The sequence below is a fragment of the Pithys albifrons genome, chromosome 4 (assembly GCF_047495875.1).
Source record: "Pithys albifrons albifrons isolate INPA30051 chromosome 4, PitAlb_v1, whole genome shotgun sequence".
Taxonomy (NCBI): domain Eukaryota; kingdom Metazoa; phylum Chordata; class Aves; order Passeriformes; family Thamnophilidae; genus Pithys; species Pithys albifrons.
The window spans coordinates 57,547,407-57,570,837 of NC_092461.1; the positions used below are offsets into that span (position 1 = coordinate 57,547,407).

General features: G+C 42.5%; 2 protein-coding genes across 2 annotated transcripts; both read right to left on the reverse strand.

The window, feature by feature from the left end:
* Window positions 1-1,848: 1,848 nt before the first annotated feature.
* On the reverse strand, window positions 1,849-7,080 carry LOC139671451 (fatty acid-binding protein 5). The gene is made up of 4 exons (XM_071554285.1): window positions 6,936-7,080; window positions 3,907-4,079; window positions 2,854-2,958; window positions 1,849-2,725 (listed from the first exon to the last, which is right to left on the reverse strand). The coding sequence occupies exons 1-4, from the start codon at window positions 7,009-7,011 to the stop codon at window positions 2,675-2,677; spliced, it is 405 nt and encodes a 134-aa protein (XP_071410386.1). The 5' UTR covers window positions 7,012-7,080; the 3' UTR covers window positions 1,849-2,674.
* A 4,455-nt stretch (window positions 7,081-11,535) lies between these two features.
* Window positions 11,536-21,078, reverse strand: MRPL53 (mitochondrial ribosomal protein L53). The gene is made up of 3 exons (XM_071554286.1): window positions 20,969-21,078; window positions 18,842-18,954; window positions 11,536-17,122 (listed from the first exon to the last, which is right to left on the reverse strand). The coding sequence occupies exons 1-3, from the start codon at window positions 21,055-21,057 to the stop codon at window positions 16,995-16,997; spliced, it is 330 nt and encodes a 109-aa protein (XP_071410387.1). The 5' UTR covers window positions 21,058-21,078; the 3' UTR covers window positions 11,536-16,994.
* Between the last annotated feature and the right edge of the window lie 2,353 nt (window positions 21,079-23,431).

The following is a 23,431-nucleotide window of genomic DNA, read 5'->3' on the forward strand; positions in this document are numbered from 1 at the left end:
AAATATCAGATCTAAATCACTCAACAATTTCATTTTCTACTCCTTTACCTCAGTTCACTAAAAAAAAACCTTCCATTTACCCCCTTCCCTCTGCAAACAAACAAAAAAAACCCCAGCCTCTTTCATGGAAATAGTAAAACTACACCAAATTGAGAAGTGAGACATAGAGATATAAACTGGACACCACTCATGACCTTAAATGAACACCTGATGAAGTAGATAAGGAAATTACTTCTCTTTCACAAGTTTTTCTTTCAGCTTCAATTTGCTGAACATGTTTTTTTCACTCCTCCAAAGTATTTTCAAAAACATGCACTAAAATGTCACAATAAAACTTGTCTCATTTCACATTTCTGTAGTATTTATAAATTCTGGAACAATGTCTATGTTATATATATATAACATATGTGTGTGTGTATATATATATATGTATGTATGTTTATATGTATATATGTATATATAAAAAATATATATCTCCTGGCTGGATAATACATAATTTCTTTATTTTCCAGTTTTTCTCAGAAGTCTTATTTTCTGCCATCTTTTTTGATATAGGGAACTACAGAGCTTTTCAACCTTCAGGACAATTATTTTGCAGTGATGAAAATACTGTGTATACACACCCATAAGGAGTGAAACTTTTGTCTTGTATATTAAATAATAGAAGGAAGCTGGAAACTAATTATATTTTCAAACCTTGAGCATGATAAATCTTGGCTTGCAGTACTCTAAAACAATTGTCTTTTTAAGTATATGGTCTAATCTAACACAAACAGGTTGTATGTATGGTAGTTCCGGGTCACAGTACACTTACATTGAAGTTACTGGCAACATAGGCTGAAGCTAACATCAAAATAAAGCAAATAAATACATGAGCCTAAGTAGTTCTGGAGAATTAGCTCTAAAGAATTCCAGTTTCCTGTGTATCTGCCTCTTACCATTGGTCAGCTTCTCTGCTTAAAATAACATCTTATGTGCACCAAAAAAGCTTCTGATGTTTTTCTTCCCTTTACTGTCAAAGAAAGTGTCACTTCCATGTGCAGTCTTCCCATCATCAAGGTACTTTATTGGTATATCTGCATCAGGCCACCTATTGTCATGACATCTATGGAAGAATAATTGCCTTTGGGACCTCTAGTTTCTACTTCACATGTGGCTGAATTTGGAGAGCACAGACACAGAGACTTCATAAGCCTTCTTTGCAAAGGAAATCACTCTAAAAAAGATATTCTTCTGCCTTTTGTTTTACAAGAAGTGATCCCATTGTAATGAAAACGGATGTGCTATAAAAGACAGGGGAAGGTTTTTCCATTCAAACCAAAGATAAACAATTAACACTACCCAGAATCAGAAGAGTAAACAAGCAGTTGTAAGTGATAGACCAGTGACCCCAAAGAGAGCCTAATACTCTGCTTAAAGCGGTAATGCCGTTTCTTTTGGAAGGGAGGCAGGATTTTCCCATCCTGCCTTCACCACAGATTACTGCACCCCTCCTACAGCTACTACTTAGTGCATTTCTGATCCAAAACTTACTTGGTTCCTTATCAGATCAGTTTATTTTCCACTTCTATTATGCACTTAACAGCTATAATAGCAGAAGTAGCAATGGATTCTGCAACAACCATGCCACAAAATTAAATTGTGCAACTGTGTGATCCCTCAGCCTTCTGAATCTCATTAAAACTGCCCTGTCACCAAATAGTTTCATTTTTAGGATATGTTTGTCTGGTGTCACAGAAATTCACATAAACTTTTTAAATGTTGTCTCATCTGACATCTCTTTGGAAGACTGATAGCATTATAGGCTCTCTTTCCCAACCAGTGTAAAAGTAATACTCAAGACACTGATAGTTCTGATTATTTATTATGGCACTTCAAAGCATAAAAACTCCATTGGTAGGTGTTTCAACTGAGTTTAAAAAAAAATAAAATGAGACTTCAAGTTTCAGGCAGTCTTTCAGTAGATTTTGGCTAAAAATTTTTAGAATGTTACTAGACATGAAATAATTTGGTAGGAAAACAAAGAGTCTTCTTAAAATAAGGCTACCTTTCAATAAAGCATGTGTGTGTTCACTTAAGTTTATCATGATCTTCAGCTTATCAGTATATATATTTTGAGATAAGGAAAGTGTGGGTTTGAAACATGAGAAAACAAACCCTGAAAATACGTTCCTGTACTTAAAACACTGACACAGCTTATCTCATTTTTATGCCCACCTGTTTCAGTTTACTTTGTAACGTGTAAGTTTGAAACAACTTCAGAGCCTGAACTATGAATTTTTATTCTATTTCAGATTTTACTACCTTAGCAAGTAAGGATGTTGGTGAAAATTCAGCTTACTATTAACTGCATTAACTACATAACTTTCATATCTTGTATGGAAAGCAGTTTGTAGTAAAGCCTAAAACCAAACTGTTTTTTTATAAAACCTCACTTTAAATTCCACTAAAGTAACAACATGTCCACTTCGTATATTTGACAATTTTATTTAATAGCCTCATAAGTTCAGAATAGTTACATAATAGTTACATCACGGCTTTTAAAAAGAATTGCACTCAGCTACTCAGTCCATTGAAATACTAGAAAACAGGGAAAAGGAAAATATGGAGTGAAAAGGAGCTCTGTCCACTGAACTGAGTTGTTTGTAGCAAGTTTTTATCGAACAAGATGTCCTCATGCTTTTTGGTAGACTCTAACACACTTGACACCATTCATGTCACATTCCTAGAAAATAAAGAAATGGATTTATCAGTATACCTCAGTACACACTATAAGGAAAAACTCCTTTTAGAGTTACATTTCAGGCTACTGGCTAGCAGCACTCAGGGATCAGAAAGTGGGACTGAACTCACCACCACCAGTTGTCCATCCACTAGCTTCCTTGTTATTATGGTCTTCTTGCCATCCCATTCCTGCTCCTGAATCAATGACCCATCATCTTTTAAGCTGACAAGGGTCTGAAAGAAGAACCTGAACATCAGTATTTTCCCCATGACATCTGATGGGCACTGAAGGTTTCCAACACCTTATTCCAAATGAAATATTCCCACCCCAGCTCATTTAACAGTAATTTTGTCAGTGACATCTGCAAAGCCAGCATATTATCTAAAATGTTTTATCAATCCTCTCCTAACTCACTGCTCAGTCGCTCAGCCACTCAGTGCCCTGATGCATTCCTACATCAGACAAACCTTTGACAGAATGCACAATTTCAATGAAAAGCAGCAGAAGATGTCCGCTGTTCATCTCTTTGTACATGGGCTTTGAGCTTTTGTGTAACATTTATCTGATGTTTCAATAATTGATGAATCAAAAGTGTGTGCCTGAAGACAATGGGCTGGTACACGCAGACCACTCACACTAGGAAATGAGACATTTTTGTTTTACCTCCTTTTGGATAAATATTCTCCCTAGCCAGTGCAAAGAGAAGTTCTTTGCCTTCTAAAGCTGGAGATTAGGGACTGTGATTCAAAGGGCTGCCTTGCATATCTGTGATCCCACCCCACACTAAACCAGGCTCTCTTGTTATGCAAATATGAGACTGAGAGGTTAACCCTAGGGCTGAATTGCCTCTGATTAAACATCAATGGCATTTTTCCACAGGCTTCAAATGAAGTGGTATTTGGCTTTAATAGGGATTTAGAGGTCTGTTAGTTTTACTTAAAAATGCTTCTGCTACAAAATGAAAACAACAAAATACACAAGACTAGTGATTTCAGCATTTCCCCTCTTTGGAATTTGCTTAATCCACATAAAAAAAATTATTTCAGTGATACTTACAGAGACAGCTGCTCATCAGATAAAGCATTGTTAGTGTGGATGTTAAAATTTATTTTAAAATAGCATTTCCACCTGTAAAACACCCAAAGAATCATGATTTTCAACAGAAATTCTAGTATACTGACCTGAGTTTTCCTGCCATCTAATGTATTTTCCTCAAATTTCTCGCCAAGCTTGAAGCTGACCTGTGAAGTTTTGAAGGTACTTTCTGTTTTCATTGTGATTGTATCTCCATCCTTAATAATGTAAACATCTGGTTTGGCCATGCTTCCCATTTTTCTCATGGCCATACCCACACCTGCAAGGAAAAAGGCACAGTGTCACAAAGTCAGTTAAACCCTCAGGTTTAGGGCCACACAAGAATTCAAATACCTAATTCCCATTTAATTAGGCACTTAAGTACACTTGAGAATCGAAGCTCAAGAGCCACAAAGAAAAGGGATGTTTTAAATTATCCACTGGTGAAGAAGGGGTAAAAAGCTTATTTGCAGGGTTACTCTTCAGTTTCCTCAGAGAGCTGAAGTTAAATCTATTTTGCCCTATAGGGGACTCACAGGTACCCCATAACTCAGCATTGATTTTTTTTTACAAACAGAAATAAACAGAAAACAGGAAAGCAAACACAAAAGCTTAAACTAATATAAAACTATTCCCTTTGAGTTCTGAGCACTTTTAAAATTATCCAAATTCCTTTTTAGTTGACAGAATACACTTTATTTCAACTTACTCAAGAAATACCCTTCCACCACTTTGTACACAATTGCAAACACGCCATTTTTAATAAAATTTTGTATTCTACAACCTGTACACAAAATGTGTAGTTGTGAATTAGAAAACTAGTCTCATGAAAAACAGAGGTTACACACACACACAAAAGGACAATGAGAGAAATGAGCTTTGTGCATGCCTGAAAATTCATCAAACCTCTTCAGCAAAAGAGGTTCACCCCACCTGAACCCCTGCATGCATTTTTTCATGGGTTTATTTAAATCTTCTTGATCTGAAGGATGAAAATACAAATAAGAGGGTAGCAGGCAACAAACACGAATCTACCAAACTGGAAAGTGCAGATCTGACCAAGAATTGATATGTAACCAAATGGAGCTGAAAGTGCCACCAAATCAGGGAGTACCTGGGCTCTGCAGCTGGTGTAGTTAGAAATCTTGTCTTGTATCAGCACAACACTCCCATGGGGTTGCACAGGATACTTGGGTGAGGACTGAGTCCACAAAGCAAAGATTAATTTCCTTGAGAGGTGGAAATAAAGTACTTTCCAGAAACTGCTTCTAAAGACTCAACTGAGATTTCAGGAGAGGATCTTGAGCTTGAGCCCAATGAGAAAAACCAGTCATCCTCAGTCCAGCTTTTCTGACCAGAACTGGTAATTATTGCCACTGTGACCCCCCACATACATCCCTTTGCTGTCATCCAGTCCTGAGTTATCAGTGAGTTTTTTGATCAGCTACTGCATGGAATCCAACTAAACAGAGATGAGCTGCATGTTTTCCATCTGGCAAGGAGTGAAAGTCAAACTTCTTTGTCCCCAAACGTTCTTTTACACAGACTGAGCAGAATTTGCATGATCTCATTTATAGGGCATCAATAGGATCAAAGGCAGAGTTTCCTAAATAGCAAAGGTGAAAACCAGTCAATGGGTCCTAAGTTGTGACTTAATTTAATTGCCTAAATTGTAATTGTAAAAGGGTTTATGATTGCAAACTAAAACCAAACAACACTCAGTTGCTGCCTACACAGGGGAGGTGCTCGGCAGTTGCAGCACTTGACTTCTGCTTTGAAGTTGGAATTTGGCACACGCCTAGGTCTGGCCATTGGACATGAGCATCCTAATCCATGGCTCAACAGAGCTGAGCTTAAAATTCTTGAATTTCCTCCAAAGTCTCCCAAAGGGCTCAGTCCAGAAGGCTTTTTCACATCATAGCTATCAGATACTGACAGGTCTCTCAAAATATAATCACAACCACCACTGTCTGCAGAGAGGCACAGCCATGACTGTCTGCAGTGATGCCTTTTGTATTGTACATGAGGAGCTCAAGACCTAAATTCCTTCCTTTCCTCCCTCTAAAGCCAAATCTACGTCTTCTGCCTCTTGAGAAAATATCCTGCCCTTCATCAGTGAATAAATTGCAGAAAATAATAGCTCCTGGTCTATACAGACACTGCCAGGTATCTATCACCTGCCAGCCAGGATGTTCACAGGAAGGTGGTGAATCTGAGCTTGCAGAGGAGACTTCTGGTCTCTTAGGTCTATTCGTCATTTGGTAACTTCGTGTTACAAAATGCAGGGCAAACCTGGATGCAGGGCCAGCATGCCAGGACCACCCCCCTGAAATAAGGGTGCCGCTACCCACAGGAGAAAAGAGGCAAAGAACCTCGGGCGAGGCAGCCTGCTACCAGTTATCCACAGGCAGCTGATGCAGTTTGGCTTTCTATGGACGAGACACCCAAGGTGACTCCACGGGGAGGCAGCCCCGGCTCAGCAGGTCTGTGTGCGGCCGCCCTGGGAGCGATGAGTCGGCTCGGCCCGGCCCGGGCAGCAGCGCTGCCATGCGGGATCCGCCGCCCCTCCCGGGCCAAGGCAATGCCCAGCCCCCCAGCAGCCCCGGGCATTACCCAGAAAGGGAGGAGCGAACCGCCCTAATCTCAGCCGGGCTGCTGGCACAGGCTGGTAATCCGAGGTGCTGCGGAGGGAGGGGGCGGCGGAGAGGGCGCAGCACAGGGCGGCGCGAACGTGCCCGCTGCCACCAGCACCTGGCTCCCAGCAATTATCACGGTGCCAAAAAGGTTGCCCATATCTTCAGGACGCGGAGCCGGAGGCGGCAGCTGCCCCAGGAGGAAGGGTCTGCTCCCGGCCAGCACTCCTTCCCTGGCGCCCGAGGGACGTGGAGTTCCCGGTGCCGCATCCCGAAGCATCTCTGCATCAACGCCGCAGCCACCGCCCACCCGTGGCTCACGGACGGGCTGCATCCCACGCTCGGGCCCGGCTCCAGGACCGCGTTCGCCGCAGACCTTGGACAGAGCCTCGCCGGCCGGCAGCGACAGCACCAGCAGCACGTCCCCGAGGCGGCATCGCGGCATCCCGCCATCCATCCCTCCCTCCCTCCACCCCGGCGGCAGGGAGCCGCTGGCTCCTTACCTAGTTCCTTCATGTACTCCTCGAAGCCCTCGCTGGACAAGAGGCACCATTTGCCTAAAAACGGGTCGATAGCCATGGCGGCGGCGCTGGTGCTGGGAACGTCCCTGGAAGAGCGTGGAAACAGGAGGACGGGCTGCAGCGAGGCCGCGGCCGCCTTTATAGCGGGGCCGGCAACATGTGCCGTCGGGAAGAGCCAATGGGGCTCCCGCCGCGCCCCGGCCCCTTCCCCGCCGAGCCCCCGCCCGGCGAGTCCCGCCCGCAGCGGCGGCGGCAAGAGCGGGCACGCCGGGATGCTGCCCGCCCTCCGCCCGCACACACTGACACGCACAGACACACACAGACACACACACCCTCTCTGCACCTCGGGACGGCAACGGCCAAGAACAGTGGGATGCTGCCAGAGCCATCCCGCCACGGGATGTGGTGACCTCAACGCTTCTTCGGACAAAAACTCCATCTGGCACCTACCGTGGTGAAAGAGTCCGGTGCGCTGAGCGCTGGCACTCATGGGCTTCAACGCTGAATCCGGGATTCTGACTCCAGGGAAGTTAAAAAACTGAAGTTTGGGGCACTGAATGCTAAATTACAACATTTATTACATATCATGCTTTTTTACAGGATGATTCAGGAACAAAGATGCATCATATGGCACAGAGATAGAACAATAAGGCATCACCATTCCAAAGCAGTTTACTGGATTTGATTGCCCTCTGGCATATCACATATTACTGAACTACAGCAATTCATAGCTTGCTGCAACTCAGGATATATACACAGTGGTCAGTTAGCAAACAAGATCGATCAAAATAGAGAACTAACATGGGTACTTGCATTACACAGGAAAAAATCAAAGCCTGAATGCAACCTCATGCTTTAGCACTGGAAAAACACATATTTGTTATCTTATTTTTCATCTGTATTGAACTGCAATACCCTAATTCCTACTTCTTAAAGGAAAACACAGCAGCTTCCACTACTGTACACTGGCACAGAAGTGCCGTCACAAAATGTACACTGTTAACAAGCCCTATGAAGTTTGGGACAATCTTTTGTCAATTTCTGTCGGGTGAGCAGAAAGATTTATTATCATATTCTGTGAAGAAGCTGCTATTTCTAAGCCACAAAAGAAATCCTGATTCTAATGTACTCCAAAGATTTGTTTCCAGCATAAGGGTTATGCTGATCTCTGCCTGTTTTGGCCTTGATTCAGGCTGGATGAAACCCTCAGCTACTTTCTCCAGTACAGAAAAAGAAAAAATATGAAGATACAAGTAGTGTCTGAAGTTTTTTTCATGGAGCAACTGTGACTACACTTCCCTGCTAGGACTTTTGTGGAGGAGTTTGAGGTGAAAGTATCCAAACCAGAGAAGACAGCCAGGTCTCTATGCTAGTTCTGGTATTTAACAACATGAGAAAGTGCCATGAAGCCACATGTTTTGGAGCAAGGAGAATGCTTTCCTTTATGTTTTGCAGTGATGCAACTTTGTAGGGCAGTTGGAAGTTTCAATACTTTCTAGAAAGTCAGATTTGTCATATATAGAGTAAGCAGACAATTTTGGAGCTGATTTTTCTTTTTTTTTAAAGGTCCTTCTGTTTAACTATCCTTTCCTATAGAGCTGCCTTTAATTAGCTTCCACTTCTGTGACTATGCTTGCTTTTCATATACAAACAACACTATAGCAAACAGCACTATAGCATCTACTCATAAGGCAGCAAATCAAGTTGCCTCTTTTTTTTTGTTATTAAGTAGGTACATTGAAACAAGACTTTCAACTTCCTTCCACTTTTATCTTTTCTTTTTTTAAACCTTTTTTTCTTTTGTCTTGAACAAGATATTTCAGAGTACATTTTAAATTAGGCTGATGTTTACTAACTAAATTATGGTAGTGGAACCAACATGCTGTCCATCCTGCAGTTCTTCTCTAGTTGCTTACAGAAAGGATAAATGAAAAGCAATTAGATTAGGGATCAAACAGAATCATCCTTCAGGAGCTAAGAAGCCTTCAGTCTTGTAAAGCAGGGACAATTTCTAGAAATAGAAATCTTGGCTTTACTCCATGTATGCTAGCAAAGAATTTCAGATCCACATTTCTGCAGTGCTGGCTGCAGATTGCTTACGATATGCAAATAGTATTCAGGTATTAGTGCTGATAATGCAGCAGAAGATGTAAAATCCACTATTTCCACCTAGTGGTGAGACAGTATCCCTGGATCTGAAGAACCTGGAGATTCAGCTATCTACCTGTGCACAATGTTGCTATGGTTTTGAATCTTCCCATAAGTCATCTGGTTTGGTTTATTCTCCTTACAAATATTTCAGGTCTAATTTCAGGTAAATTCATACAAGACAGAAGAAGAAGAGAGAGTACTATTTCTCTTGTATGAAATGCAGATTGTTAGGATACAGTGAAAAATCTCTCAATTTTTACAAAGTTCTAATGTTTTGCAAACTAATCCAGTGATATGAATTACTGGCTGTGATATCATCAATGTCACATCTCAAAAATTCTTTGAAATAGGATAGTACTGAAAGTTGTGGTATCTCACATAGCGAATAAAGTAAGTAGAGGGACCAGAGATGTATCCTTCTGGGTAAGGTACAAGTGGCATGGGCTACAAAACATACATTGTTTTTTACCTTGACAGTACTACTTTGGGAGCTAAACTAAAATGTTCAGACATCCAGAGTAGCTTGAGCCACAGGGATTCATCCCTGTAAATCTCAGTTCCTGCCTAATTTAAGGCTGACATCATGATAAGACCTTTTGCATTTGTATAGTCTCCTCTCTAGATGCACTCAAAAGAGAAGCAGCAAATACATGTATTCCCATGGGAAGTGTCCAATTCCTATGCCACATATTAGTGTTTCAGTGCAGACAAATTAAATTCTCTGGAGTTTTGCTCATTTCCACCTTAGATTTACACAATGTCAAAGAAAAGGAGAATCAAATTCACAATGAGAAGTGTAAATTTTTCTGTGGAAATTAGCTGCACAGCAAGCACGTAACCACAGTTAGGGGCAACCTCTACCTTGGCAGCTTGGGCCTGCCAGGGTGAATGCTTTCCAGAGGTAGTCAAGCCCTTGCGCCTTGTAGGAGAGGATATTACAGTCCGTCATTACCAAGTGCAAAAAAAAGGGACCAAGGCAAGAGAGTGCACAGAGACCTTTGTTCTACTCCTTTGGGCAGTTGCGCATTGTGCAGTGATGCTTCCTCTGACATAGCAGCTTGGAAGCTGTGGCCAGCAGTGCTTGAGGTTTCTCCTCACGTAGCCATAGCATTACCCATGGCAAGCAAACTAAGCTGTATTTTGTCTTTTGAGTCATAATAAGTGCTGCTTGGGCAGGGCAGGGCACCACCTCCTCATCTGCAACGTGTCGTTAATCAGGTTCCAGAGGAGGTGAAACATTTTTCCTAGACCTTTACTCATTAAACTGCCCATATGTTTAACTTGGAAGGAACCCAATCTGATAACACTATACTTTTGCTTTACTGTGTAAAAGGGAGGATCTTTCTTTCCAGTATACAGGCGCATTGTGTATATACAGTACCTTATCTAAGTGGTAGGCTTCTTCTAGACAACATTACTTCTTAAGAAAGTCTTAAAAATTTTCAGGAAAATTGGACACCACAGCCCAAAGTTTACTCTTCAGCCTATCCCTAGCTGTGGAAAAAAATTAAAGCAGTCCATGGATAGTAGTTACTTACCCCAAGGCATGGATAGAAAAATTACATAGATAGCACAGCTTTGTTTCTGTTTCCTTGTACAAATGTGGTTTTCCATTCCCAGCCATGTCATCGCTGGGCAGACATGATGAAACTTGTGCTATGGTTGCATAGCTGGCCTAGGGAAGCTTTACTCCAGCTCAAGCGCCTGTTTGCTTGGTCTATGCTAGACCAGGAATTACGAAGCAATAAAATACAAACCTGCAAGTCTTCCTTTGCATGTCAGTGTGCACGAGATCATTCAGTGTATCCATATTTCATTACCTCTGAGCTAGAAGAGCTGGTCATAGCCCATGTTTTATCAATGAACTTCGTGTGACACATCTGTTTTCATGTCAGAACAAAGCCATCTTGCTCTCCAGCATTGAGCATGGGTCCAAAGAACCCCTTCTGTGGATCTGGACACTGCTGCATCTGCCCTGGGTAGCCATCTGTTAGGGGAGGGCAGACTCACGTGTGCCCTCACTCAGCGCCCACCCCCAGAGTGCCGGTCCTCACTGAGGACACAGAGCGCTACTACAATGCAGTTAACGCGCCAGCAGCCCCAGCTTATGTCCTGTACGTTGTCAGCAGCATGGTCAAAGCAAGTTTAAAGGGAAATGCTTACATCGAGAGCAAAGTTTACTGTAGCAATGATGTGACAGCTCTCCAATTGTACCCTGTCTCAATGATGAGAAAGTTCCAGAAGCCTGCAGTGACTGGAAAGAGGACTCCAGACTTTATTTTCCTTATTCCAGACAAAAATGACCTGATGTCAGATCCAGCCCAACTCACAGCGACTGCAGCTGTGTGAGCTTATGTCTAACTCTGGAAGCTTTGAAAAGCCCTCTTTATTTAGCAGCAGTATCTACCCTGAATAGAAAACATCCACACATTAGACTAAAAATGTTTTTATTTATCTTCAGAATCTGATAATGAGCATAGTCATTACAATGAGAGATCAAGGTGACTAAAAATCTTTCACAGCTGTAGTTTTAGCACTGAAAAGACCTTTGATCCCTGTAAAACAAAAGCACAGAAAACATGGAGTACCTGCTCACAGAGGAGACTTACAGAAAGCAAATACTCTGGTGTGGCTTTTAGAAACCTCAGAAGCACAAAAAACATCCCAAAGCTCTATAAATAAATATAAATAAATGCCCAAACTTCGTCTTTTCTGTGTGGTCTGTAACAATAAGGGCATAAGGAAAAGGAATGCCAAAATGACTTGGAATAAATAAATATTTCTCCCTATGATGAATAATTAGCCAATGAAATTTGGAATCACAAACTAGAGATGTGATTCCATTGAGATGTGGCCATTGGATTTTAGAAGGGTGTATAAAGCTTTAGCTTTTCTTTTGATTGCATATCATAAGCAGGTTTTCATTACTAAGGATGTTCAATCACTGTGAAGATAACCTCAGGAAAAAAAAAGGTTTAATTTATAGTTACAGCCATTGCATTAGTTTTCATTGTCAGGATATCACAAGGCGAGCACCACAGCTACAGAAATTTGGAGAGTGGATCCTGACAATCATCCTCTACAGAGGATCTTCTCACTGTGATGTGGGTACCAACATCTTTCCCAGCAGCATTGGAGTGAGAGGGACTGCAATGGCTCCTCTTCCTATTGCACAAAATCCTGTTGTATGGTGTTAGGAATATGTGTAGGCTGTTTACCTGAACAGGGCTCCCAAAGTACTTCATCAAAGGGTGACAAGGGCTTAGGTGTGAAACAGATGCCTGGGGCACTGTTGATGTAAGTTCCTTCTCACCAAACAGCACATCTCCTCAGACCTGCACCCACAAAGCAGGTCTCCAAGGTGCCACTCGCTGCATTAGCTTCCCATTCTGACTTGCCTTTCAGAATAGACCTCCTCTTTCAAGAACATAGCAAAAAACCCTTTGGAAGCTAAAGCTAGTTTTTACTATCATCCCATTCTTATTGTAAACATACTAAGTCTTGTCAAGAATCACACGATGACTTACTCCTTTCCTTCAAATGGCTAGATCAGTACCAAGTTAAACTGCACATAAAGGAAAAGGTGCCTGAATTGGTACCAGAAACTATCTTGGGGCAGAAGCATAGGAGAAAATCAGGGAGCTGTAATGTAATTTCTTAGCTCCTTACAGATTTTTTTCTGGCCTGGATGTTAGATATGTAACATCATGTATTGAGACAGAATCAAGGATGTAAAGTTTAGAAGAGCAAACTGGAGAATACCTGCTGATCCTGCATGGTTGCCTGAGATGGCAGAAGATCTTTTGATCCCAAGTGATGTAGTCAACCCAAAAAACCACTGCTATTAATACTGCCAGTATACAGAAGGCCACTTTAAGTCAAGTAGAATCTCTAGGCTCACCTTAACTCTGCTTTCAAGTACCACTTTGAAACTTCTCAAGACATGATCAAAACGGGTCAGCAACTCCTTTGCCTTCACACCCCTACATCTGTCCCTGGGCACAGCTTTATTTTGTAAAATCCCTAGATGCCCAGCTCAATGTAGAAACTGTTGTTAAGTTAATCAGACACAAAGTGGCACCTCTACCTGTTCATGCTGCTCCATCCCAACATCTATCAGCTTACAGCACAAAACTGAATGGGAAGGAGAGAACACATAGTGGTCTACTAGCAGCAAAGTACCTCTTGGTATGCTCTTGGGGGACAATAAAAAAAGACTGATAAGAGTGAGTTAGGCCTTTCAGGGGAAAAAGGGGAGACTGACTGAGATCAAACAGTACCAGCAAGGAAAAAGGCTGTTAGGCCAGAAGATGGAGAAGGCAGGGACGTGCATCTGGAAATGGCATTGCTGATAGGTGGTATGTCAGCCTCAACGTGACTCCAAATCACGCTGTGGGAAAGCAGGGGTTGGCATCCAGGGAAACTGGTTGCACATGTAGTTGGTGAGGTGGACAGTGAGTCAGCAATTCTTAAACTGCAAGGAGTGTACATCCATGCAGGAGGTAGATCTGGAAGCAAGTGCCTTGAGAACTGTTAAATTCAGTGCAAGGATATTCAACTTTTGAGGGGTTTTTGGCTTTCTTACAGCATACAAATTCCTTAGTCATTCAAAATCCATATACAGTAGAGGTGAAAAACAAGGAAAACCACACCAAAACTGAGATTCTTCCATATCCAACAGGGCAAATACTTGTGTTCAATTTTCTGAAATTAGATGACATTTCTTGCATGTTCTTAAACAGTAAAAGCATACTAGATTTCAATTGAGATTTAAAGAATCTTCCCCTCCTCAGGTGAGGTTTGCACAGCAATACTGTATTGCACCCAGTTCTTCCTACAATATGTAGCACAAAATATCCCAAATTGAGGTCCTTGTAAAATAACAAAGATGTTGCATTGGCATAAATGAATGACCTCCAACAGGATGTTTCTACTTGCTTCTACCTTGCAAGCATCAGGCCATTGCAATTTCTTACTTATTTGGGCCAGCTAGTAGGTAAAACTTGTTGTGTAAAACTTGTGTGTTAACACTTGTAATGTTCACCAACACTGCTACTCCTAGTAGAAATCTATTAAAGATTTTTTCCTAAAAACAATGCTTCAGATATTGAAAAAGGGAGTATCTCAGCCAGGTAGTGTTACCTGAACGGCATATTCATCTATTTCAGGATTATTTTCCCTATGCACTGACAAGAACTCCTAAATAGAGAGGTATTTGTGCAATAAACAGATCTAAGATGACTCTAAAAATGGTTTTAGATCTCAGACACTCTACCTGTACATAGTGTTTTTATTTAGGTTATCTTAGTGTTTTTAGGGCCTGTTCCAGCTGTTCCAGTTCCTTTCATAGTTGGGCAAGCACCCACATTTTTGGTGGGGTAATCAAGATTAGTGGGCTAAAGAATAACAACATGCAAAGTCAGTGCTCATCCAGACATGCTTTGTTCTGCATGACTGACCTTAATACCCTGTATATCCCCAGCCCTGGACTGTGCATGTGAGGAAGCTGTCAGAGCTTTGTTTCAGTCATCAGCAGCAGGGACTGATAGTGTATAAACAGCTTGCAGCAAAGCTATCTAAATGCTCAGGGAAGAAAGTCATTAAAGATTATCTTTAATATACTTGAAAAAGAAATTTGTACCTTTATCTATGCAGTACAGGAAGAGCAATTTTCTACCAATTAGCATAATAATCATCATCCGAGTACCTTCTTGCCCCACATTGCTTGCTTTTATCACTTTAGTATCTTATAGTCTTGAGAATGCACATTTCTAGCTTTATTCTTCTGTCCTGTAGATTTTCCTTTGCACTTTGCATATTAAAAACCCTAGTCAAGCCTTCTTTTTCATGCACAAAACATAACAGAGCTTTACCACTGCAAACTGCAGTTACCAGCACCTACAGCCTAAAGTTCATCCACTGAATTGTAGGTTATCTCTCAACAGCAACGTTGCAGCCCTTTGGCATAACCTAAGCAACCAGGTTGGACAACTCTGGGTTAAAATCAAAGCATCGAGCAAAAGCCTATCTCTACAGAGCAAGATGCCTGTCCATGCAAGTAAAGAAAAAAATCACCTTTCTTCAATAACAGAATTTATTTTGGCCATTAAAAAGTTGAACTAGGATCTTTTCTACCTTTTCTATTCACAAATATAACCCCAACCTTGGGCCAAAAGAAACACTATAGAAACTTAATTAATAATTTCTTAATTAACCTGTTTTACTCTTTAAGTACTTACAGACAGCTAATTATTTAAGATGGGTCAGGCAGGTGTAAGTGCTTCACACTTACACACTGTTTTACACACTGATGTTGTATAAACTGTCAAAGAAAAGAAAAATCACAAAAATCACCGATATATTACAGTAAGTGAGCTTTTGAGCATATGAACACATGATTAACCAGGGAAAGAATAATTCTACAGTGTTTTTCCACTTGAACAATTCTCACTATTACTGTAAAGCTCATTCAGGTAAAGTCATGCTATATGATGTTATTTTCAGCTGGGGTGGGGAGAGAACCAAACCAAACCAACCAACCACCCAATCAACCTGTCCTTTCAACAGTCTTATGTCTCTTTGGTCTACTACTACAGTACTCTTCCATTTGTTGCAAACACATGGGAAATACCCAACAACTTGAGCACGGCTCTCCTTTTCCAGTAAAACACATCATCTTGACTTGAGCAACCTAACAAAGAAGTTGTAAAGAATGATCTTGACAGTGCTATTTAAAATGATCTTACTTTCTAAAAGGACAGTGCTCATTTACCAATCTTGGCAAAAGGAAGGTAAAACTAGTTTCAGATTTGTGTCCTAAATCTGCTGCCAAATTAACTTCTGAAATGTATGTACTAGTTTTAGAGAAGTCAGGCTTCTGATTAACAACAGGTAGAACTGATGGCTCCCAGTTGCACCTGCAATTCTCAAAACTGGAACTACATTTTCATTATGAACTAGTAAAAAACTAATTTACATGAAACACATGTGCAACTGACACCTTCATCTGCACAGCCTGAAGAGAGATCAACCCTCTTGAACTCAGAGCTTTGCAATACAGATGCAGTTACTTTAAGAAGTAAAAGGGTTGGATGTGAGGCTATAAACATCAAATAAATGAAATAGCCCAAAAGTGACAAAAATATTGCAAAACTGAACTTCAAAGATAGCCTTTTTCTCCAACTTTTGATAAAACCAAGTTATCTTTCTCACTGAGGCAAACTTAGTTACTTTTATACAGGATGAGACACTCTACAGCGCGGACAGTCCCATTAGCTTGTTACTTTAATTGCTGATCTAAATCTACAGTTAGCAGATTTCTCACTTTCTTCAAAAAGAGAGGAAGAAAACGGCAGGGACTTAGGAACAGATGCATTATAAACATAGTACTACAAAATCCACTCTGTATTTGCAGCCTGCTGTCCCTCAGCTAAGTCAATAAAGAATCCTTTCAAAGTTTTCTTCAAAATTTTAATAAATGCAATAGTTTCCAAAAAACAATAACCACTCTAACAATGCTTTGCTCTACAATGTATAGAAATTTTGTAGGAAAGAATATCCAAAGAGATCTGTCTTCAATGCAATATTAATTTAATAGTGAATGTATATTATTCACATGGATATGCAAACACATGTGGTAACAGTCTGACATGCAGCTGCTTAGAAAGATGCATTCATGCACCTTAAGCCACTCTGACCCACTACTGTTAGAAGATCTGCTGATTCACTATGTTCTCTTTCAGAGGAAGACAGAGGACATTTAAGGCATTCATTCTGCTGCATGGTCAGTGTTCTGGACATCTCTGATTTCTTCTGCGTAGGAGAAAAGCCTTCTGTGCAACCTGCTGTTTTTAACACATGTGAATGCAAACACACTTGTGTCTCTGTTCCTCATGGACCCTTTTTCTTGCCTTTCTGTTCTTCCTTAAGGTCTTTTGCACTGCATCTGGACCCCAAAGCTGTTAACATTTCTACTGCCGTCAAGTTGGCTCCCTTCATTATCAATCGATCTCCATCAGCTGTAAATAGAAAAAATCTTAAGAAATCACAAAGTGTAAGTCACAATTACTTTATTGTGCAGTGGTTTAGTGTATATAAATGCAACTACTCTGTTCATCTTGTCTGATAAGTACTCTACTTACCAAGGAACCTGATCATGCACCACCACCAAACAAACATACTAAACTGAACACAATATGCATTTAATTTTCATTTCTGAATTGCACTACTGAAAAATCTGCAAACATTTATCTAGGCATACCTAAGATAAGAACACGTATTTGAGGAGAATGGCTCATTTTATGCCCCCAGTGTCATCTAACAAGGCACAGAAGGCGTTAGAAGGCCATTTTCATACATGGCTCAGCATTTTAGCAGCCTGTTGTCCATGGTCCATTTAACATACTTCTTTGGCCAAAGCAACCAATCGGTTTACACAATCTGGTGGTTATAATGGAAAAAATAGAGAGCACTGGGATTTCTAAAATTCTGGAAGAATTTATTTTAAAACAGGAAGAAAGCAGTACAAATTAAGTAATGTGTCCAAGCTAATTATTTATTTTTGCAAGGTTTGCAAATACAAAATGTATAACCAAACTCATATAATGCAATACCATGCATGGCACCAAATTTCCAGGCCATGTTTGCCAAGTACAAGGGCTACAAACATTTCTCTGGAAAAAAAAATCAGCTCTTAGAAAATTAAGGGTTCAGAGCTGTAGCTCTTGGCACAAGTGAAACAAACTGTTTTGATTTTACACTGTGAAGAACTGAGCTTTGCTGCTTCAGTTTTAATACATCAGATCACAGTCAGCGACAAGGATGGGAAAGACAGAGGCACAGGGGAGGGAGAAACAAGCAACCTTAACGTTGCAATAAATTTTCAAAATTTTCAAAAATTTTCAAAATAAACTTTCCTAAGCAAAACAAAGACCATTCAACACTTTTGACATTTTCATCAATTCACTAAATATATGGAAGTTTAAAGATAAAGGGGTAGCACTAATCAATAATAATGAAAACTTTAATGGCCTACATGACATATTGGTCCATTACAGCACAGCAGGAAAAAAAGATGCAGCCAGAGAAAAGGACAAAAGCAGCTTAGAGCCATCTGTTCACAGCCTAGAATCTGGGCTGCTTCCAGAAGTGGTGAAATTTCCACCATCAATTCCCTGCCTGCTCACTGTGTCCTCAAAGAAAAACAAGAAATTCGTAGCTGACCTCATTCTGCAAGTCCATCTGCACGTGTGTGGCCCTCCCCATATGAGCAGTTCCTTCACACTCCACAGTGAGTTACTCAGTCACATAAGCAACTAAAGGTTTTTAGCTTTCAAGACTGAGATGCCTCCATCACAGTTTAAATAAATAAATACATAAATACAGAAAGTGAACAGATTCTTACATCGAAAGCTACATTTACTTCCCTGGTACTGTACCTGACAGCAAGGTCATATAAGTATGTCACTACAAAAATACACTCAGCTCTAAAGTTAAGTCAGCTTTTGGATCTAAGATTCACCAGTATAGAGAGACATATACATATTTATCGAGATATCAGGCTGTTAGTGACTCCCTCTTTCTTTTTTCCTCCAGCTTTACAACATCTAGTTATGGATGAGAGCCAAAAATAAAAAATCACAGTAAAAAAATTCACTATAGAGACTACAATAACATTGTAACAACACAAATCCAGAAGGTCTTTTCTGTTTTGTTTTGTTTAAAAATGAGCTCCTTACCAAACATAACATCTACAAGTGGTTCAGATCCATCATGTCTCACATCAGTGGTCACTTCGCAGTTTCTATTAGTAGCTTGGATTTTTTTATGGTATATACACTGGAGAAATACTCTGAAAATATATTTGAAAATATATTAAGTAAGTTGTAGACAAAAATTAAAGTAAGTATATTTCTAAAACTAATCCACATATCTTGATAACGCTGGGCAACAAAGTATAACCAAAATAGGATTTTCTATTTAACAATTTCAGACAGGAACTTCTTGGAACAGAATCAATCTAAAAAGTCCAAATGGATATTCCTTATATGCTAACATGTAAAAAGCATTACCAAAGAATTTTGTAAAACTTCAGTGCATATACTTCCTGTGTTTCTCCCAGCTGGGTTAGTAACAATAATTTAAAAACCAAGAAAAGCAGCAAAGTAATTTTTTTTTCTTTATAGCTCATTTGCTTGCCAACATTTTCTTGTTGGGTTTGAGACAGCATTTATTTATTTGACATCATTGGTCTCCTGTAGATTTCTGAAATGCATGGCAGCTACTTGACATTCCAGTGATTTAAAGATATTCTAAATTAATTTTAAAAGTAGATGTGTCTGTAGTCATTGCAAAATGACACTTTGCAATTGTTTGGTGCAGAACCCTCATCACTTGAGCAGCACAATTCCTTAGATTTCTCCAACAGTTTATTCCCAAGACAGAGGAGCAGCTGTTGCCTCCACTTTCTCCCATTACCAGCATCTGCAGGAGTGACTACATTCTACAGCCTAGAATGCCGCAGGCTGGGGACAGTGGCTGGAAAGCAGCCAGGCAGAAAGGGACCTGAGGGTACGACTTGAAAGGAAGTTCAACATGAGCCAACAGTGTGCCCAGGTGGCCAAGAAGGCCAATGGGATCCTGGCCTGGATCAAAAATAGCATGGCCAACAGGACCAGGGAAGTGATCCTTCCCCTGTACTCTGCGTTGGTGAGGCCACACCTTGAGTACTGTGTTCAGTTCTGGGCCCCTCAGTTCAGAAAGGATATTGAGGTGCTGGAGCGAGTCCAGAGAAGAACAACAAGGCTGGTGAAGGGACTGGAGCACAAGCCCTATGGGGAGAGGCTGAGAGAGATGGGGTTGTTTAGCCTGAAGAAGAGGAGGCTCAGGGGAGACCTTATCACTGTCTATACTACCTGAAGGGAAGTTTCAGCCAGGTGGGGGTTGGTCTCTTCTCCCAGGCACTCAGCAATAGGACAAGGGGGCACGGGCTTAAGCTCTGCCAGGGGAAATTTAAGTTGGAGATCAGAAAAAAATTCTTTACAGAGAGAGTGGTCAGACATTGGAATGGCCTGCCCAGAGAGGTGGTGGATTCACCATCCCTAGAGGTTTTTAAACTGAGATTGGATGTGGTGCTGAGTGCCATGATCTGGTAAATGGACTAGAGTTGGACCAAGGGTTGGACTTGATGATCTCGGAGGTCTTTTCCAACCCAATCAATTCAATGATTCCCTCACTGCAGGATCATCCACTGCGGGGCTCTGAGTACTCTGTAAAGTTCAGCACTCATGTCCACATGCGAGAGCCTCCACTGGGGCACAGGGGCCCTCCCGAAAGCACGGGATGAATCCTGCGGGCACCCCGGGAGGGAACACTGCCCTAAGCAGAGCCCCTGCAGCAAACACACTGGCTTCCCACTCTGAAATGTCAGGGTTCTGCCCGGACTGAGCTCCAGGGCCTGACAAATGCAAGCCTTCAAAGACCAAGATCGTGGAAGCTGAAATGCAGCAGACGAAGTCTGGGAGAGGGAGGAGGTTCTCCGGAGCAGGAACACACGCTACATTGCCCCAGGGTTTGCTGCCAGGCCTCGCACCCTTGCTGGCTGCAGTGCCAGCACGGCCCAGGGCACTGCAGAAACAGCGGCTTCGATCGGCCCCTGCCGCTGCCTCCCCAGGGCAGGCACAGCCCCTGGCCCTGCCCTCGAAATGAACACAACTAAAGCCAAAAAGCCCAGCGCTCGCTCCTGCCGGGACACACAGAACGCGCGCCCCAGGAGGGCGCACGAAGGGCATTTACAGACAGGGGAGCCTGGACTGATCCCGGCCGGGCCCAGGGCCGGGGTCAGCGCTCCCCCGCATCCCCCTCACCTCGTGCTCTCCACGTTGGGCTCGAAGGGGCAGAACCGGACCGCGATGCTCTTCACCGGCCGCAGCCCCACGAAGATCTTGGACGCCATTTTCTCCCGCCCCTACTACAGCTCCCACCAGCCCCCTTGTAAGAGCGCACAATGGTGATGGCCCTGCCGCCGCCCCAGGGGCAGCTGGGAAATGTAGTCCTGCGGCGGCCGTGGGGGGCGGGCAGCGCGGGGTCCCCGTGCCGGCGGCGCTGCCACCCCCACGACCCCCGGGCATAACCCGCGTCACTCGGCGCCGGGATCCTTTCGGCTGTGCAGGGAGAGGGACCCGCTGACCGGCCTGTCCCTGCCCCTCCGGGGACTCTGTGACACTGCGGGAGCGGCCCGTGAGCTGGTCAGTGCCGGAGGGAGAGCCTGGGATGCTGCCGCAGGGAGAGTCCCATACACTGAAGGAGCAGAGCTGGGTTTGTTTCCTTTATGTTATATCCATCCTTATGACTGGAAGCTTCTGATGTCTTCCAGACGTAGTTAGTTCAATACAATTGAATAGACAAGTATATTCATAAAAGTAGAGAATCATCAAATGAATGGTTTGGGTTGGAAGGGACGTTAAATTTCATCCAGTTCCAACTCCCCTGCCACAGGCAAGGACACCTTCCACTACACCAGGCTGCTCAGACCTCCATCCAGCCTGGCCTTGAACGCTTCCAGGACTGGGGCATCCACAGTTTCTCTGTGCAACCTGTTCCAGTCACTCACCACCCTCACAGGAAAGAATTTCTTTCTATTTTTTAATCTGTCTTTCCCAGTTTGAAGCCAATCCCCCTTGTCCTGTCACTACATGCTCTTGTAAAAAGTCCCTCTCCAGCTTTCCTGCAGGCTCCCTTCAGGTACTGGAAGGCCACAATAGGGTCTTCCCAGAGCCTTCTCTTCTCCAGGCTAAACAACCACCATTGTCTCAGCCTTTTTGTGTAGGAGAGGTGTTCCATCGCTCTGATCATCTTCATGGCCTTCCTCTGGACCTGCTCTAACAGGTCAATGTCCTTCTTGTGCTGAGGACCCCAGAGCTGGATGCAGCACTCCAGGTGGGTTCACAAGAGAGCAGAGTAGAGGGGGAATGTAAGTACAGCTAAAGATAAATTAGAGGCAAAATTTCACAATATGTCAAGCAAGAGAGAGACCTGCAAGATGCACTACTACTGGAAATGAATATGGGTTTTGTTTGTTTGTGAGAGGTTACATACAGCAGGGGACGGTTCCGTGGTGTAAAGGAGAAAACTCCAGACTCCGAATCCCAAGGTCACGAGTTTGAGTCTCAGTGGGGACCGTCCTCTGGCAGTTCAATGCCTCCCTGCCACCCCATCTTGGATGCTGAGCAGGATCAGCCCTGGTCAGTACCAGGTGCTGTGGCAGTCCCGAGGACTTCACTGTCACTGTCCAAGCTTGCTCGGCCTTGGCAAATGAACCTCAGGACTTAAACGGTGGGGCCAGTTCTGCACACCCTGTGCCTCACCTAAAAAACCCACTGTGTAGGCTGGAAGGGCACACCCACGTGTGTGAGCCCTTCCCAAATCTGCGTTCGTGAAGTCTGGCCATACAAAAAAATAATACATCCAGCAGCTGCCCTCCAGACCTTAAACAAAGCCTGAAGGAGGCTCAATGACGACCTTGCCACACTCTACGATTGCCTAGAAGGAGTTTGTAGCCAAGTGGGGGTCGGCTTCTCCCAGGCAACAAGAGACAAGACACAGAGAACACATAGTCTCGAGGTGCCTCAGGGGAGATTCAGGTTGTACATTAGGAGGAATTTCTTCAGAAAGAGTGACTAGCCATTGGAATGAGCTGCCCAGGGAGGTGACACAGTCACCATCCCCGGAGGTGTGTAAGGGAAGACTGGACGTGTCACTCGGTGCCATGATGTATTGACATGGTGGCGTTAGGTCACAGGTCGGACTCGATGATGGTGCGATCTGAATGCATCTGTCCCTCTGTCCGGGTGCTGTGTAGCCGTGTGTCCGGGTGCCACTAGATGGCACGCACCTCCCTGGCAAACGGCTCCACAGCGCGGGATCGGAGTCAACCCAGCTGTAATGGCATTCACACACATATTGGGAATGTCTGGGGAATATTCAATGCAGACCCGTGCTCCCGACCTACAGGAACTGCATTAGATATCTAGCATCCCTTGGAATGTGTAACCTATTTTAGAAGGTTATCTTTGTTTATTTGAAGTGTTCTTTCTTACAAAAACCAAAAAACCGAAGAAGCAAAACAAAACAAAAAACCCCCAAACCCTAAACAAACAAAAAAAAAACCCCAAACAAAACAAAAACCAAACCACACTGTTGGGTAAAACTGTCCACTGAGATTTAGCCAAGAAATTAACTGGCTAAACTAAGCACAGTGGAGCCAATATAATTTTAATGTTAAAAGTTTTTATTCTCTTAAAATTTATTTAAATATATGTAAAGAGAAT

Excerpts from the sequence above, each read along its gene's own strand:
- LOC139671451 (XM_071554285.1), bottom strand. The coding sequence starts at position 7,011 with ATGGCTATCGACCCGTTTTTAGGCAAATGGTGCCTCTTGTCCAGCGAG. Across the intron at positions 4,080-6,935 it reads GGAGTACATGAAGGAACTAG|GTGTGGGTATGGCCATGAGA; the intron begins GTAAGGAGCCAG and ends TTTTCCTTGCAG. Across the intron at positions 2,959-3,906 it reads TAGATGGCAGGAAAACTCAG|ACCCTTGTCAGCTTAAAAGA; the intron begins GTCAGTATACTA and ends TTCTTCTTTCAG.
- MRPL53 (XM_071554286.1), bottom strand. The coding sequence starts at position 21,057 with ATGGCGTCCAAGATCTTCGTGGGGCTGCGGCCGGTGAAGAGCATCGCG. Across the intron at positions 18,955-20,968 it reads CCCAACGTGGAGAGCACGAG|AGTATTTCTCCAGTGTATAT; the intron begins GTGAGGGGGATG and ends ATATATTTTCAG. Across the intron at positions 17,123-18,841 it reads ACTTGTAGATGTTATGTTTG|CTGATGGAGATCGATTGATA; the intron begins GTAAGGAGCTCA and ends TTCTATTTACAG.